The 14,515-nt window shown below is 39.6% G+C and overlaps 1 protein-coding gene across 27 annotated transcripts in view; it reads right to left on the bottom strand.

The window, feature by feature from the left end:
* The window catches only part of LOC123275315 (microtubule-actin cross-linking factor 1), a 110,868-nt gene that overhangs the window by 10,080 nt on the left and 86,273 nt on the right, over positions 1-14,515 (bottom strand). For 17 of the 27 annotated variants that reach the window (XM_044743368.1, XM_044743352.1, XM_044743359.1 and 14 more), the window contains 11 exons: positions 13,278-13,424; positions 10,705-12,592; positions 10,143-10,432; positions 8,369-10,060; positions 6,637-7,599; positions 3,872-6,552; positions 3,727-3,738; positions 1,209-3,333; positions 709-956; positions 450-500; positions 185-226 (listed from right to left, as the gene is read on the bottom strand). In XM_044743368.1, the coding sequence (XP_044599303.1) occupies positions 185-226; positions 450-500; positions 709-956; positions 1,209-3,333; positions 3,727-3,738; positions 3,872-6,552; positions 6,637-7,599; positions 8,369-10,060; positions 10,143-10,432; positions 10,705-12,592; positions 13,278-13,424 (10,139 nt within the window). The remainder of the gene's footprint in view (positions 1-184; positions 227-449; positions 501-708; positions 957-1,208; positions 3,334-3,726; positions 3,739-3,871; positions 6,553-6,636; positions 7,600-8,368; positions 10,061-10,142; positions 10,433-10,704; positions 12,593-13,277; positions 13,425-14,515) is intronic. The other 10 variants (XM_044743353.1, XM_044743378.1, XM_044743380.1 and 7 more) reach the window with 6 other exon arrangements.

The following is a 14,515-nucleotide window of genomic DNA, read 5'->3' as shown; positions in this document are numbered from 1 at the left end:
AAATTGGAAACTTGCCTAAATATTTAATTCAATAAAAAAATATTTGATAAAGATTGTAAAAAAATAAACAAAAATTTTTTTAATTAATAATATTTATCCTATTCAATTTTTATTAAATATATAGGCTTGTAACCATGAAATGACAGTGAATGAATAGAAAAAAAATACTGTGCAGCAAGCATACCTTCCACGACGAGATTGCAATAGGTCTCGACTGCCCTTGAAGCTAAACAAATCCAAAGCAATACAATGTTTTTAATGTCACACAGTAAAACCATTATAAATAAATTTTTAAAATAAAATGCAAAATGATACTAATTAAAAATTTGCTAATTAATCAATGATCACTATGAATGACTAATTTTTTACCCTAAGTAATTAAATAAAATACCAAAAAATTTTAATCTGTGAATTAATGAAAAAACAATAAGTGACAAGCAAAAACAAACCTTTGCTTACGAAGCGGCTGTTCATCTTCACTTTCTTGATACAGATCCTTACTGCCAATTCAACAGTGCACCATGCGACAGACACGTGAATTGTAAAATAGTGATGATAATTTACAAAATGAATGTTCAAGCAACATAAAAAACACAAACAAAAACAAAAAACCTTAAAATAGTGGTACGAATAAAAAAAAAACAAGTGCATTATAAATAAATACTAAATATTTACAACTAGTAAATTTTTTCAAGCATGCATACTTACACAGAACCGGGTAATCTAGATTTGGACATTTTGCGAATGTCCTTGATCGTCTTTATCTGACGGGCTTTGCAAACGCTGTCAACCTCAACTTGTCTGCGACTAGTATTTTCCATGAATTCGCGGTGGTCTGCAATCAGCATCTCCAGAGTCGGACGATCATCTGGTAACGGCTCTGCTTCCAAGGTTATCAAAGTATTCGTAAGACCTTCTAACCATGAAAGCAATTCTTCCAAAAGATTGTCAAGATCCTGCAAGAAAAAATATTTATTAAAAAATTATCATAAAAAATCCACTTATTTTTATTTCCACACTGATAAAAAAATTAAAATCAAGAAATTATTCTTGATTTAATTAAGTAAATTTTTCTTGTCTCAAAAATTTATTCTGTTGACTCAAGAAAATCATTTTCTTCAAAATGGTATTTTTAGTTCAAAATTTTGGCTCTTGAGTCAAAGTTAATTTTTTCATCAGTGCATAAAATACAATACAAAATAATTTACCTGTAGCCCTTGCATGTGATTTTCTAGCCGTTGATTTCTCTGCAGAGCCCAGGTCGCAACTTCTTCCCACCTGGACTGAATGATGGTAATCCAGTGCTTGATAACAGCAGCTCCATCCGGATGAGACTTGCCGAGGATTCCATGAGCCAGTTCAAGAGTATGGTCTTTCTCGACTTCCTTCTGATGTAACTCCCTCAAGAATTTCTCATGCTCCATAAGCTGGTTCCTGCTCTCTTGTTCGTCTTCTGGCAGCTGACCCGCGAATCTCAGCTTCATTTCCGCTTCACTCAGCCACTCCAACAAAACATGCACAGCTTTGTGAAGTCTCTCTGCATCTCTCAGCGCTTCGTCCAATCTGTGAGACTTACTATCCGACAACCTGGTCACAACATTCCAAAGGTTCTTCACCTCCGACAGCTGCGACCTGATAGTTGACGCGTCTTCTACCGTAGCTTTAGATTCAAGTTCTCGGCCAGTGTTGATAACAGACTCCATCTGCGAAGCTCTCATCTCGAGGTCCCTCTCAAATGACCTGTGCTGCTCCACCAAATTGGTAACTGTGTCCAAATCTCCATGCAGTGGTCCAGTATTTGATAGCTGCTTCTCAGTTTTTTGGAGCCAATCAAGCAGCGCTTGAATAGCATCCTTGAATTGACCTGAGAAGAGCAAAGCTTCCTCCAGTTTTCGCTGTCTGTCTACACTCTTTCCGCACACCGTCGTCCACTTGCTCTTCAATTCATTCAACAGCTCCTTCAAAGCCGGTTCGTCGCTCTTCGGCGCCTTGTCTTTCAGAGTTTTGCCGTTCTTCATCGTCGTGTCATAAGTTCCTTGCTTGGCACCCAAGGCTTTCTGGATCTCCCGGTGCTTGTTCAACCGGAACTTGATCTTCTCCGGGTCGTTGCCACCAACTCCCTCAGCGGCCATTTCATCGAGAGTTTTCTCAGCGTCATCCAGCCAGGTCATCAAATGAGACCATGCGTCGTGGAATTCTCGGGCTTCTTTGTATCCGTGATCTAGAGCGCGAGTTCTTTCTGCTGATTTAGAAACAACGCGCTCCCATCTGTGCTGCACGCTGACCAACAAATTCTTTATAAGAATGACGTCTTGTTTTTGAGAAAAGTACTTAAGTTGAGTTCCTTTTTTATCCAAATTGAGCATCGTTTCACGGTGAACGCCGACGTCCTTCTGGAATGCTTTGTGGTCCTCGATTTGTCCGAGAATTGTTTCCATAACTCGAGAAACAGGTTTCAAGTTGGTTAATATTTTTTCGGCATTGGTCAGCCAGTCGACAAACGCTTGAAGCGCGTCGTGGAATTCAGTGGCTTCTCTTAGCGCGATTTCTAGTTTTATCTTCTTATCACTAGCTCGTGCTGTAACACTATCCCACCTTTGCTTCAAAGTTCTTAAATTGTGATTCAGTGTTCCAGCACTAGAGGCGCCAGCGCGTTTCAAATATTCTTGGCCTTGCTGTAAAACAGTTTCGACCTTAGGACGATTCATTTCTAACTCGTTGTAGACTTCCATGAAGCGCTCTAGTTGCTCGGAAGCGGTTTCAGGAAGACCACCGACTGGTCTAGAAGCGACGATCATGTTATCAACGTCACCCAGCCAAGATAGTAAGTCTTGGATCTCGGCGGTGAATGATTGAGCTTCCCGAAGCGCATCTTCAAGTTCTCGTTGTCGATCCGCGGCTTGCTGGAGTAAGTCGCGCCAACGGCGGTTCAAAGTTCCTAGTTTCTCGGCGGTCGTAGAAGCTTCTGCAGTGCCTTTGCCGTCTTCTATTAATTGTCTTCCAGCGTCATTGAGAGTGTCTACACTCGTCTGGTGAGCCTGGATATCATTTACGAGGACCTTTAGCTTAGCTAGTTCGACTTCTATCACCTGCGGATCGCCTGCGACGGGCTTCAATTCGTCCAGAGTTCTGTCGGTCTTGTCGATCCAGACCAGCAGCTCGTCTAGGGCGTGTTGGAATTGTCCGAGGCGCAGAAGTGCATTCTCCAGAAGTCTTTGACGTTCGACGACTCCTCTTAGTAAAGCGTCCCATCGACGGTTCACTGCACCAAGTGGTTCTTTTATTGCTGCTGCTTGCTCTGATGATGTTCTCTCTGTCAATTCTGCAGCTTGCCTGTGGAGTGAAATGTATATTAAAAATCTGGTTAAGAAATAATTATTTAAAGTCATCACAATTGCTGAAAGGACAAACAACAAAGCTCGTATAAATCAGCCTTGCTGCATACATTTAATAAACAATTTTAGCAATTAAATTAATCTGCATCATTGGGCATAGCTAATATAATATATTAAGCCGTAATTATTCGGGAAGTATTTTTTGAATAATTTATCTAGGACATGCTGCTTAAAAAAATCAACCGAAAAAATTCTTTTTAATCTAAATTATGTTAAAAGTATTTGAAAATTCTCAAAAATTTTTTTTTAATTTCTCAAATTATTTAAAATAAGAATAATGAAATACAATTAAGCCATGCTATAACCAGTGCGACTAGAGCAATTGACTTGCCTTGTCAGACTCCTAGGATCCGGGTCAGAAAGTTTGGAATTAAAAATATACATATTATAATATTAATCCGTCTAATAATAAATTCGATAATTTAAATCTATCCCATTAAATTTATTTGTAATGATAATTAAAAAAAAAAACCTACCTATTAAGAGCTTCGACCTTCACCATGTGTGGATCAACCTCAGCCTTGAAGTTAGCGAGTTGCTTGATCTGTCTCTTAACAGAATCAATGTCACTACCCAAAGGTCCCATCTCAGCAAACTTGTCTTCAGCTTCTTGCAAAAAGTCCACCAGATTATGGAGAGTCTCGTGGAACTCCATGGCCTTCTCCATAGCGTCGATCAAGTTCTCCTCGCGTCTCGCATACAAAGCAGTGACATTATCCCAAGCCTGATCCAAATCTTCCATGTGCTTGCGGACTTCAGGTTTATCCGGTTCTCCACAAAGACCCATTAATTCTTGCCCTGAAGCTCTGACTTGCTCCACATCTGGTTTAGTTTGGTCAATCTCTTGTCTGATTTCTTGCAACGCTACCTGTTGCTGCTGGATGGCTGCCGGTTGAGCAGCAGGTGGAGCCTGTCCTGACAATGCATCTTGCAGTTCTCTGAGAGTGGTCATCACTCCGTTCAACTCCGACCAGAACTTCTCAGCAATAGCCAAGGTGTCATCCAGCGTATGTCCTCGATCTGTAGTAGCCTTCTGGACTTCTCCCCACAATTTATTCAATTTCTCCAACTTGCGTTTGATGTCCTTAACCGCTGGGTCTTGACGATTACCAGCTTTGTTGATAACATCATCGGCAGCTTTCTTTACCGCAGCGTAAGCTTCTGATCTTTGAGCCAAGTCCTCAGCCAGAGCTGCATTCTCTTCCATTTGATCCCTCAGTCTAGGAGGATGAGCACTAACTGGCTCTGCACCGTGAACTTGATCAGCAGTTGATGTCAGTGCTCTTAACATTCCTTCTAACTTATCAGAAAATTGCGAAGACTCTTGCAAAGCTTGCTCCAGAGTTTGTTGACGAGCTCTAAGTTCAGCTCGTAGAGCAGTATATCTAGCGTTGTCATTGTCCAGGATATCTTGTACTTTGAGTCCTTCTTCTTCATTGCACAATCTCATTAGGGCTTCTCCGGTCTTGTTCAGCTTCTCGATCAAAGGTTTGTGTTCGTTAATACTCTGGATCAATAATTCGTTCTTATCTTGTTGAGCTGCGATCAAGTCTGGTCTCAAAGCTGGCATAGGCAGCATAGAAATCTGGTGTTCAACTTCTTCCAACCAGCTACACAGACCCGAGTGAGTATCTCTTAGATGTTCTGCCAGAGGAAGCGCTTGTTCCAGAGCACCAAGACGGTCTGACGACAAACCGGATACAATTTCCATAGTTTCTCTTAAATCTTCCATCTTGTCTCTGATAGTAGCCGTGTCTTCGTGGTGAGTGTTCTCACGAATAACTTTTTTCGCGGTGGAAATAACATCGCGAACGCGACCTTTCTGACTAGAAATATCATCATTCAAAGCCTTATGTTCTTTCAATTGTACACGGATTATCTCAGGTTCACTGCTTGGTGGTTCAGCTTCGCGCAACTGATTGTCGACTTCTCGGAACCAATCTAATAAATCATCAATATCTCCGATCACTTCAAGAGACCTTTGTTTGCTCAATTGAATTCTTTCAGCTTTGCGTTGAATTTGCTCGGCGATTGCGTCGAACCGCCTGTTGTCTCTGGTGACGAGTCCTTCAATAGTAGCAGCACCTTCTCCAGGTGAAATTTGGCAGAGCTGCGGACCCACGGTGTTTATTTTCTCTAAAACCGGTCGGTATTCAGATATCTCCATTTCCAGGCGGATTATTTCTTCCTCTCGTGGCTCGGCTGATTGGAGAGCGGTTTCTGCGCCCTGCATCCAGTCCATGAGCCTGTTATGGTTGTCGTGGAATTGCTGGACTAACGGCAAGGCTTCTTGGGCGTGCTTGAGTAAATCAGAGCCGCGCGTGACCAAGTCATTAAAGCGGCGTTGAAGAGAGTCTAGTTTATCTTTAAGTTGAAGTGCTTCGTCGCTGGAAATGTGTTTCATCAATTCCAACCCGGAGTCTGTTGTGCTATCAACTTCCGTCTGGCGAGAAGACACTTCCTCGGTCAAATCAGCGAGATCTTCCATTTGCTGAAGCAGCTTCTCGGTGTGAACAGCAAGAATACGATACTTGGACAGTCTTTTCTCCATACTCTCCATCCAGGCTTGCAGATCTTGATAAGTAAGGACGAGATGGCGGAGACCTTGTCTCGAGCGCTGCAATAAACTTCCGAGTGCCTCGGAGCGTTCTACAAGACTGGCGTATCGGTCGGCAACATCTTGAAGCTTATCAGCAAGAATGGTGGCTTCATCTTCACCAACGAGGCTCATCAATTGACTGGCCACTTCGGTCAACTCGCTAAAGTACGGCTTCTTTGACAAGATATCATCGTGGAGAACATCATGCTCTGAAACTCGCTGTTGGATTTTCTCTTCGTCAGTTGGAATTAATTCCATGTCTTTTACCTTCTTCTCGGTCTTGTCCAACCAGATCGCAAGAGGCGTCAATTTCTCTTGGAATTCTTTGGCTACTGCCATGGCTTGCTCGAGAGCATCCATGCGCTCAGCAGCACCTTCTGTCAGCGCATCGAATCTTCCGATCAGATCTTTCAATCGTTTCTCAATTGCTTTACGTTCTTTGGGGTCCGCTGCAGCGGATACCTCTTGGCCCATGTTGAAGAGTGAGGACATTGAGTTTTGACGGTCCATCAGCATCTTCTTTAAGAATTTTTGTTCTTGAAGCTGAGCCTTGACGACCTTTAAAAAAATATTTATAAATACATTATTAAAATCTGAAATTTAAAATAAATTTTAAATATAAATTATGGACTGAATATTTACCTTGTAATCAGAAGAAGGTGATTTTTGGTTAGCAACCATCTCTTCGGTGTCTGCAAGCCATTTTTCCAAGCCATCAAGAGCCTCTTGGAACTTTCCTGACTGCAAAAGACCAACATCAAGTCGACGGTCACGTTCATTCAGTCTATCCTTCAAGTCATTCCATTTCTCGTGCATTTTATCAAGATCTTTCTCAATACCGCTAGTGTTAACATCTCGTCCAGCGCTCTGGATCAATCCTTGACCTACCAAATTGCACTCATCAACTGCACGAGCGATAGGTTCGATTTTCTGTGCCTTCAATGCACGGAAGTCTTCCTGCTGTGCTTTAATGGAATCAATGTCAGATCCCACCGCTTTAAATCTTCTGACCTGGTCGCTGGCGTCATTAATATCATCTATGACATCCGCGTGAATGCGGTAAAACTCTTGTAATTTATTCAAGATGTCCGACAACTCTTCATCGCGATTGCGAGCACGTTCATCTAGTTTTCCCAGCTGACGCTTCAGAATATCAATTTGGTCTCGAGTTGCTATTACATCAGCAGCGAATCCGCTGTCTACCAAATTCTCCCCAGCATTTACCAACTTTGATACCTCGTCAGATGCGCGGTTTATTTTGCTGATCAGTTTGTTAACTTCCTCGATTTGAGCACGAACGGTCTTGATATCACGACCTGGAGCTTTCATTGATTCCAATTCATTCTCCAAACCACTGAGGTCATAAGTTAAAGCTTTTACTTGGTCATTGAATTGAGCTACGGCGGTAGCTGCGCTCTGTAAGTCATTGCAACGGTCGTCAAGTTTTCCTTGGAGATCATTGATGCGATCGGTGATATTGTCGACTTCGTCTTGAAGGTGAGTTGCATCTACACCTTGCTCACGGGCGTTGTTTACTAAATCATTGGCTTGTTGTCTCACAGATAACAAAGGTTTCTTCAGTGCCGCTGTTTCTTCTCGTAAGTTCTGAAATTTTAATAATTTCAATGTAATTAAATAATTTATCAAATTGTAAGTATTTAAAGTAGTTCAGTCATAAATGCAAAATTTTAAGAAGTTTTCAAAATTTGAAATATGGGTATAGGAATTCGCATTACATGTGCTATTGAAATTTGATATCAATTGATACCATGCAAGAAATGAGATAATTTTAATTAAAAATGACATTTTAGCACAAACAGCATTGATGGAAAGTGACAAAATCAAATATTAATGGTTACTGCATTGAAAGGATTTTAAGATCGTTACAAAAAACTGATATCTGATAGAATAATATACTTAAAATAATCCAAAAAAATTTTGAAAATTTCTACCATGTACTTTCTTATAAATTGTAAATAAATTGGCTAATTAAACAAAAATAACCATTAGTAAAAGCGAATAAGAGATAACTCGTGAGAAAGGCAGCACTACGACGGTCTAATTAGCAATTGGTGTAACTCCTTATTTTTTAGAGTGATTTTTTAACATTTTAATGTGGTAATAGTCCAATTATAAATTATTTGAATGATCCTAACAAAAATATTATACCTCTATTAAATATTAAATGGTTTTTTAAAGTGATAATAACTTTCAAACTAATTGTATTTTCGTACAAATGGAAGATTCTCTAAAATGAAGTTGAAGACAATTTGCTAAATAGAACGTCGACTAGCAAGTGAAAAAGAAAAAAATAGCACAAACTATATGTCCCGAGTGAACTACCTCAAATCTATAAAATAAAAAAAAAATTTACCTTTATTCTGTCAAGAAGTTTTGGATCTTTAGAAGCACCACCCAAAGCATCATGTGACGCCAATTTATCTTCACACCTCTGCAACCCGTGTTTCAAGTCCCTCAGATTTTCATTGAAGTCATTCAAATGTCTGGCAGTATCTTCGAGCGACTGCGTGCGTGCCAATAATTCATTATTCAATTTATCCCACCTGGTCTTCATGGCACTGAGCTCATTCTTAACAACATCCTTGTCAATATCACAAGCGCTGAGGAAAGTTTCTCCCAAAGTTTTGTTATTCTCAAACTCGCCGGAGCGTTTCCAAACCTCGTTTCTGAAAGACGAGAGTTCCTTCAGCTGCTTTTCGATATCCTTCCGCTTGAAAGAAGCTGGCTTCAAGCTTTCCAACTTGTCCTCAGCTTGTCTCAGCCAAGGCAAGAAAGAGTCTTGAGCGCGGTAGTACTTCTTGCAATGCTCAGCACACGTCTGTAACTTGGTATGCCTGTCAAGAGTATCCTTTTTCAGTCGATCCCACTGCATTTGCATCTTATCTAAATCTCTCTGAAGCGTACGGTTCTCGTTCTTTGCTGATCGCGCAAGAATATCGCGACCTTTGTTCAGCAGCATTATAACTTCATGCTCTTTGCCCATCACATTGCGGTAAATAGGCTCGTGGTGGTCCAGTTGTTGCTGCAAAATCTCACGGTCCGCTGAAACCAAAAGTTTCTCCGACATGTTTCCAAGCTCATCTGCAAGCCACCCGAGAGTTTTGCTGCAAGAAGCTTCAAATTGTCTTCCGTCCCGAAGGTTTCCTTCAATTTCTGCCTTCCTGTGGTCCAGTTTCTTCTGCAAGTTGTTGTACAATTTATTAACAGCCGCAAGTTTTCCTTGAATCTCAGACTTGGACGCAGGGTCGCTCAAAACTTCGCAGAGTTGAGCTCCGGCTGCCTCAGCATCGGCGAGCAGAGGACGCTGGCCTTCTAGTTGTCTTTCGAGGTGTTCGATTTTACGAAGTTGCTCCTCTGGATCTTTGTCAAGAGGTAAATCGTCCAAGTTGTCTGAAATACCTTGAAGCGCGTCGCGAAGGCGATTGAGGCTGGCGTCAAACTCCCTGCTAGTGTCAACAGCATCTCCGAGACTCTGAGCTCGTTCGTCGAGTCGATTAACCTGGTCAGTCCATCTTTGTAAGATGTTGTTCAGCTTGTCGCTGATTTTCTGGCCGTCTACGGAGTCATTTGGTAGACGAGCAAGAACACTTTCGCCAACTTCAACGAGATGATCAAGCTGGGGCTTCTGAGACCGGAATTCTTCACGGAGAACTTGGACTTGCTGTACCTGGCTAGCTACCATTCTTGGGTCTGATGAAATGGGTCCTAGAGCACCCAACATTCTTTCTTTAGCTCCCAGCCAGGAGTTCAAGCTTTCGTAGGTGTCATGGAACTCCTTTATGTCTTCAAGGAATTTAATTCTATCTTTGCAGCGGTCAGATATTGACTTCCAGCGACTGGCTACGTCTTCTAACTCATCATTCAAGCGGTCTGCACCGTCTGCGTCTTTTTTACGACGTACGATGTCACGTACTTGTGTCTTTGTGCTGTCCAAGAGAGATTGTTTCTCGTACATTTCTTCGACGACTACTTTAATGAGTTTAGCAGTTTTGTCGGCTTCTTCTTTAGAGATAGGGATGGATTCCTTTGGTAACTGACGTTCAATCTAAAAATTAAAATTAAAATTATAATTAAGTTTCAAATAAAAATCAAAAGCTTAGAAGTCGATTGATTGATTGATGACTTACTTTGTCTAAGAATTGGGACAAAGTTTTCAAGTTGTCCAAGAGTTTCCTCAGCTCCTCCTTGACATTGTCCAGCTCAGTTTGGCGATCGGATAATCTGACACCAAGCAAGCCGTATCTGTTGTTGATTTCAGACAGCTGCTGTTGGACAGGAGACAACTCCTCGAGATGGAAGCCGTCTTGGCTGGAACGCCGGCTGCTAAATCCGCTGCTACCACCTGGAGACACCGGACTTTGAACGGCATAGGTTTTAGTGGGGGAAGGTGAGCGACCGTCTTGTGACATTCGGCGGACTACAAAAAAAAATTTTAATAAAAAAATAACTTACTATGCTGTGCGATGGGTCAGTGAACAAGCTACTAATTGTCAATTATTTGTGTGATGATATAGTGGTGGATGTAATTTTAATAATAGAAAATTTGATGGTGTAAATTATTGGGTGAATATTACTCTCATAAAAATAAAATTTAAATAAAAAAAAAAATTTCTTATCAGATTTCTATCCAAATTTCACCATCAATTTTTCTAAAGAAAATTTTCTAAATAAAAAAAAAAATCTACGTACGTGGGCTGGTGATGGTATTGCGCTTAGTAGGACTAGTACTTCCACGTCGTCTGGGTGGACTCTCTCCGCGTTCCTTCAGTAAACTATCATACACAATCCCCAGATCATTAATTTTATCTACAGTATTTCCGTAGTCTCTGTACTCCTTTTGAATCGGCTTCAATTCCTCCGTCTGGACCTTCAGTTTTTCCAAATCTACTGCTACCGGGTGCAATCTTGATACCCTGGTTTCCGTACGACTCAACCAATCCAGAACCTGATCACGTAGTTTCTCGTACGCCGAAAGCTGTTCTGCCCTGGACTTGCTCAACCTCTGCTTTTCATCAATCAAGTTTCCTAATTCCCTCCACTGTGACTCAATCGCCTTAATCTTATCTCTAATCTGCGCTGCATCTGTAATGTCTTTCTTCGCAACCAAATTCTTGCCATTTCCAATCAGACTCTCGACGTTCTGTCTTTGGTCTTCTCTTTTTCCAGCCAATTGAGCCATCTTGTTCTCATACTCCACAACATCCAGTTTTGTCAATTCACGGGATTCAAGAACTTCAATCATTTGCGAATACCACGCGTCGAACTTGTTCGTCTCAACAGAGAACTCGTTCAGCGCATGCGAAACTTCATCCAAGAACTCTCCTCGACGCAGCGATTTATCCATAAGTTTCTCATACCGACTCTGTACATCTTTCAATTTACTTTCAATGCGTTTTGCGACTCTAGCATTGCTGGAGTTTATCAAAAGATCGTGAGCGCTAGCAGTGATTGCTTCTACACTGGGACGGTGGCTATCCAAGTCTGACTGCAACATTCGCTGTTCCCTTTGCTGCTCATCAAGTCTTTCTTTGTGCAAGCTGGCAGGTCGTTGCATGTTTTTGAACTGACTCTCCACATTGTTCAACCAAGCAACCAATCCATCCAGCGCGTCTTGAACTCCTTGACTCTGAACCAAAGCAGTGTCGAGTTCTTGGCACTTTTCAGCCAAAGCATTCAACAACTGCCGATATTTGTCTTCAATAGCAACAACTGGTTCTTCAAGTTGTTTCGCTTCACTGGGCGTAAGTTGTCCATCGAGTGATCGCAACAAAGCGTCTAAACTTGTTTTGACATTATCAATAAGCCGAGCGTTAACCAAAAATTCATTATTCAACCCCTTGGCTTTGCTTAGTTGCTCTTCAACCTGTTTAGGTTCCGCAGCTACTGGTTCAGAGATAACTCGGTGAACTCGTGGTTCAATTTCTTTCAGCCAAGATCGTGCTTTTTCTAGTGAATCTTGGTAGTCACGTTGTCTTCCACCAACGCCAGTTAACCTATCAGAAAGATTGGTAGCGCGGGACAGGAGGTCTTTGTACTGCGCAGTTACAATGGTGACTTCGTTGCGAACTGGCGAGTCCTGGCTGGCAGTTGGCTCTTTGTGGGGCAATCGTTGTGGTAAGCTTGTTCGGAATTCGTTGAGAACTTGGAGGTATTCACGACTTTCGTCGACGAACTTTTGAGCGGCCATTGTGATGAATCTCAGATCCGCTTGATGGGCGATTACGTCGCTGATGAAATCGCGAGTAGGATCAGTGCTCGCGGTTAGTTTGTTCAAATCAGAAAGAGAACGCTCTTTGTCTTCGAGGACACGGCGAGCTTTGTCGAGCCAGGCAGAGAACGAGAAGATCTCGTTTTTGAATTTGGACAACTCGTCTCGCGCACCATTGAGGCGCTTCAGTAATCTTTCAGTACGGTCAGTCGCGCGGTCGTAGCGAGTTTTCAAAGAACGGCCGTTCTTTTCTAAGGATGACACTTCGTCGCTTGATAATACGTCACTGCCAGTTATCACTACTTGACGGACTTGATCCAGACAGGCGGATACTGGTCTGCTGTGAGCCTCGATGTCTTCTTTGACTTGCTGTAAGTTTGAGATATAAATTATTGATGTGAACTATGTTTTAATTAAGAAATGACCTTGTATTTTGTGAACTATTGACATTTTTAAAGATATAAGCTCATCTCGATGTTACACTTATCGAGACCTTTCATTTGAGTACCCACATCAATTTTTCATATATTTATATATATTATATATATGTATATATGAAAAATATATCAAAAATGCATGTGGGTACTCAAATGAAAGCTTTTGATGAGTGTAACATCGGGATGAGCTTATAACTTTAAAAACGTCAATAGTTAAGAAAGTACAGTGCAATTTAACATAATTAAGAAATTACCTTGTATCTTGTGAAATATCGACATCTTTAAAGATATAAGCTCACCCCGCGATTACACTCATTGAGACCTTTCATTTGAGTACCCACATCAATTTTTTCGTATATTTATATATATGTATGTATGAAAAATATATCAAAATGCATGTGGGTACTCAAATGAAAGCTCTTGACGAGTATAACATCGGGATGAGCTTATATCTTTGAAAACGTCAATAGTTAAGAAAGTACAGTGCAATTTAACAAAAGTCATTATTGAATAAAGCAAAATTTTATTTATTTATAGTTCACAAGTCTCGGCAGTCATATAGTAACTGCAAAGTTGCTAGTTTAGATAAAAATTATAGAAAAAAAAAAAAAACATACTCTCATAGTGTTGATTTGGTTCCTCAATTCTTCGATGTCTTCCTTGACGACATCTTGATGAGCCAATTTGTCTTCAATCTCAGTAACCCATTGCAGAAGTTTAGTCAACGTCTCATCGCACAACTTGTACTTTTCTTGAACCGCTTGCTATAATATTCGGAAGGAAAAAATTTTGTTAATATTTACCCAATGTTAATGAGTGTTAGTAATACATGAAGTTATAAATCGTCATCTTACCCATGACAACATAAATTAATAAGTAGATTAATAATAAATAATAATCATCAGCCTATGGCATTTTTCATACATGCAAGCACAAACACGCATAACATAACACACGTAGCTGTAATAATAGTATAATAGTAGTACAGTTTTTTTTTCTATTAGCTTTAATTTATCTGCTAGTCTGCATACTGTTACATTTTGTAATTTTTGTATGCAGTTGCTTTTTGAGAGCTCAAAAATTTACGAAAAAATTTATAATAAAAGCAAATAAATTAAAACGCACAATGAGTAGTGTAACTGATACCGATAGTATAGTATAATAGGTATGAAGACTATGCGTATGCAATGTGTCCGAAAGATGCTGAAGAAATAAAATTTTTTTTAAATATAATAATTAAAAAAACATTAATCAAACCTGAAATTAAAACAATTACATATAAAATTATTTAAAAAAATGATAACATTTAAATTATTTAAATATCACATTCTTGTTAATAACAAAATATTTAAGATTTTATATTAAGATTGATACATTTATAATAAATGTTGTTAAGGACTGCTAATTAAATTTATTAATGAACTCAAGAATAATAAAAATAATGAATTTTGAAAAAATGATATAACGTGCATTAAGATTTATTTATGAATGAATCATCCGAAATACTAATTAGGCCTTTTAAAATAAAATCTCTACCAAAAAATATAATTTAATAAAAAGATCTAAAAACTAACTAAAAGTTTACTAATAAATCAATTATAAATTAATAAAATTATTCAATCCTCAACAACTTATTAAAACGATAAATTAACAAAAATAACAACAAAAATCAGTAATCAACAACAATTACATAAAAAACAATACAATACATTACTAAACATACTAACAATAAATAATTAAATAAATAAATAAGTAAAGTTAATCAACGAATCGATTAATTAATTAATAAATGATTAAAGAATAAAATTAAATACTTAATCTTAATGAAAGGCCGAATTAGTGTTGCTGATGCGAT

This window comes from Cotesia glomerata, linkage group LG1 (genome assembly GCF_020080835.1).
Source record: "Cotesia glomerata isolate CgM1 linkage group LG1, MPM_Cglom_v2.3, whole genome shotgun sequence".
NCBI classification, from domain to species: Eukaryota; Metazoa; Arthropoda; class Insecta; order Hymenoptera; family Braconidae; genus Cotesia; species Cotesia glomerata.
This window is presented reverse-complemented; position numbering and strand designations above follow the sequence as displayed.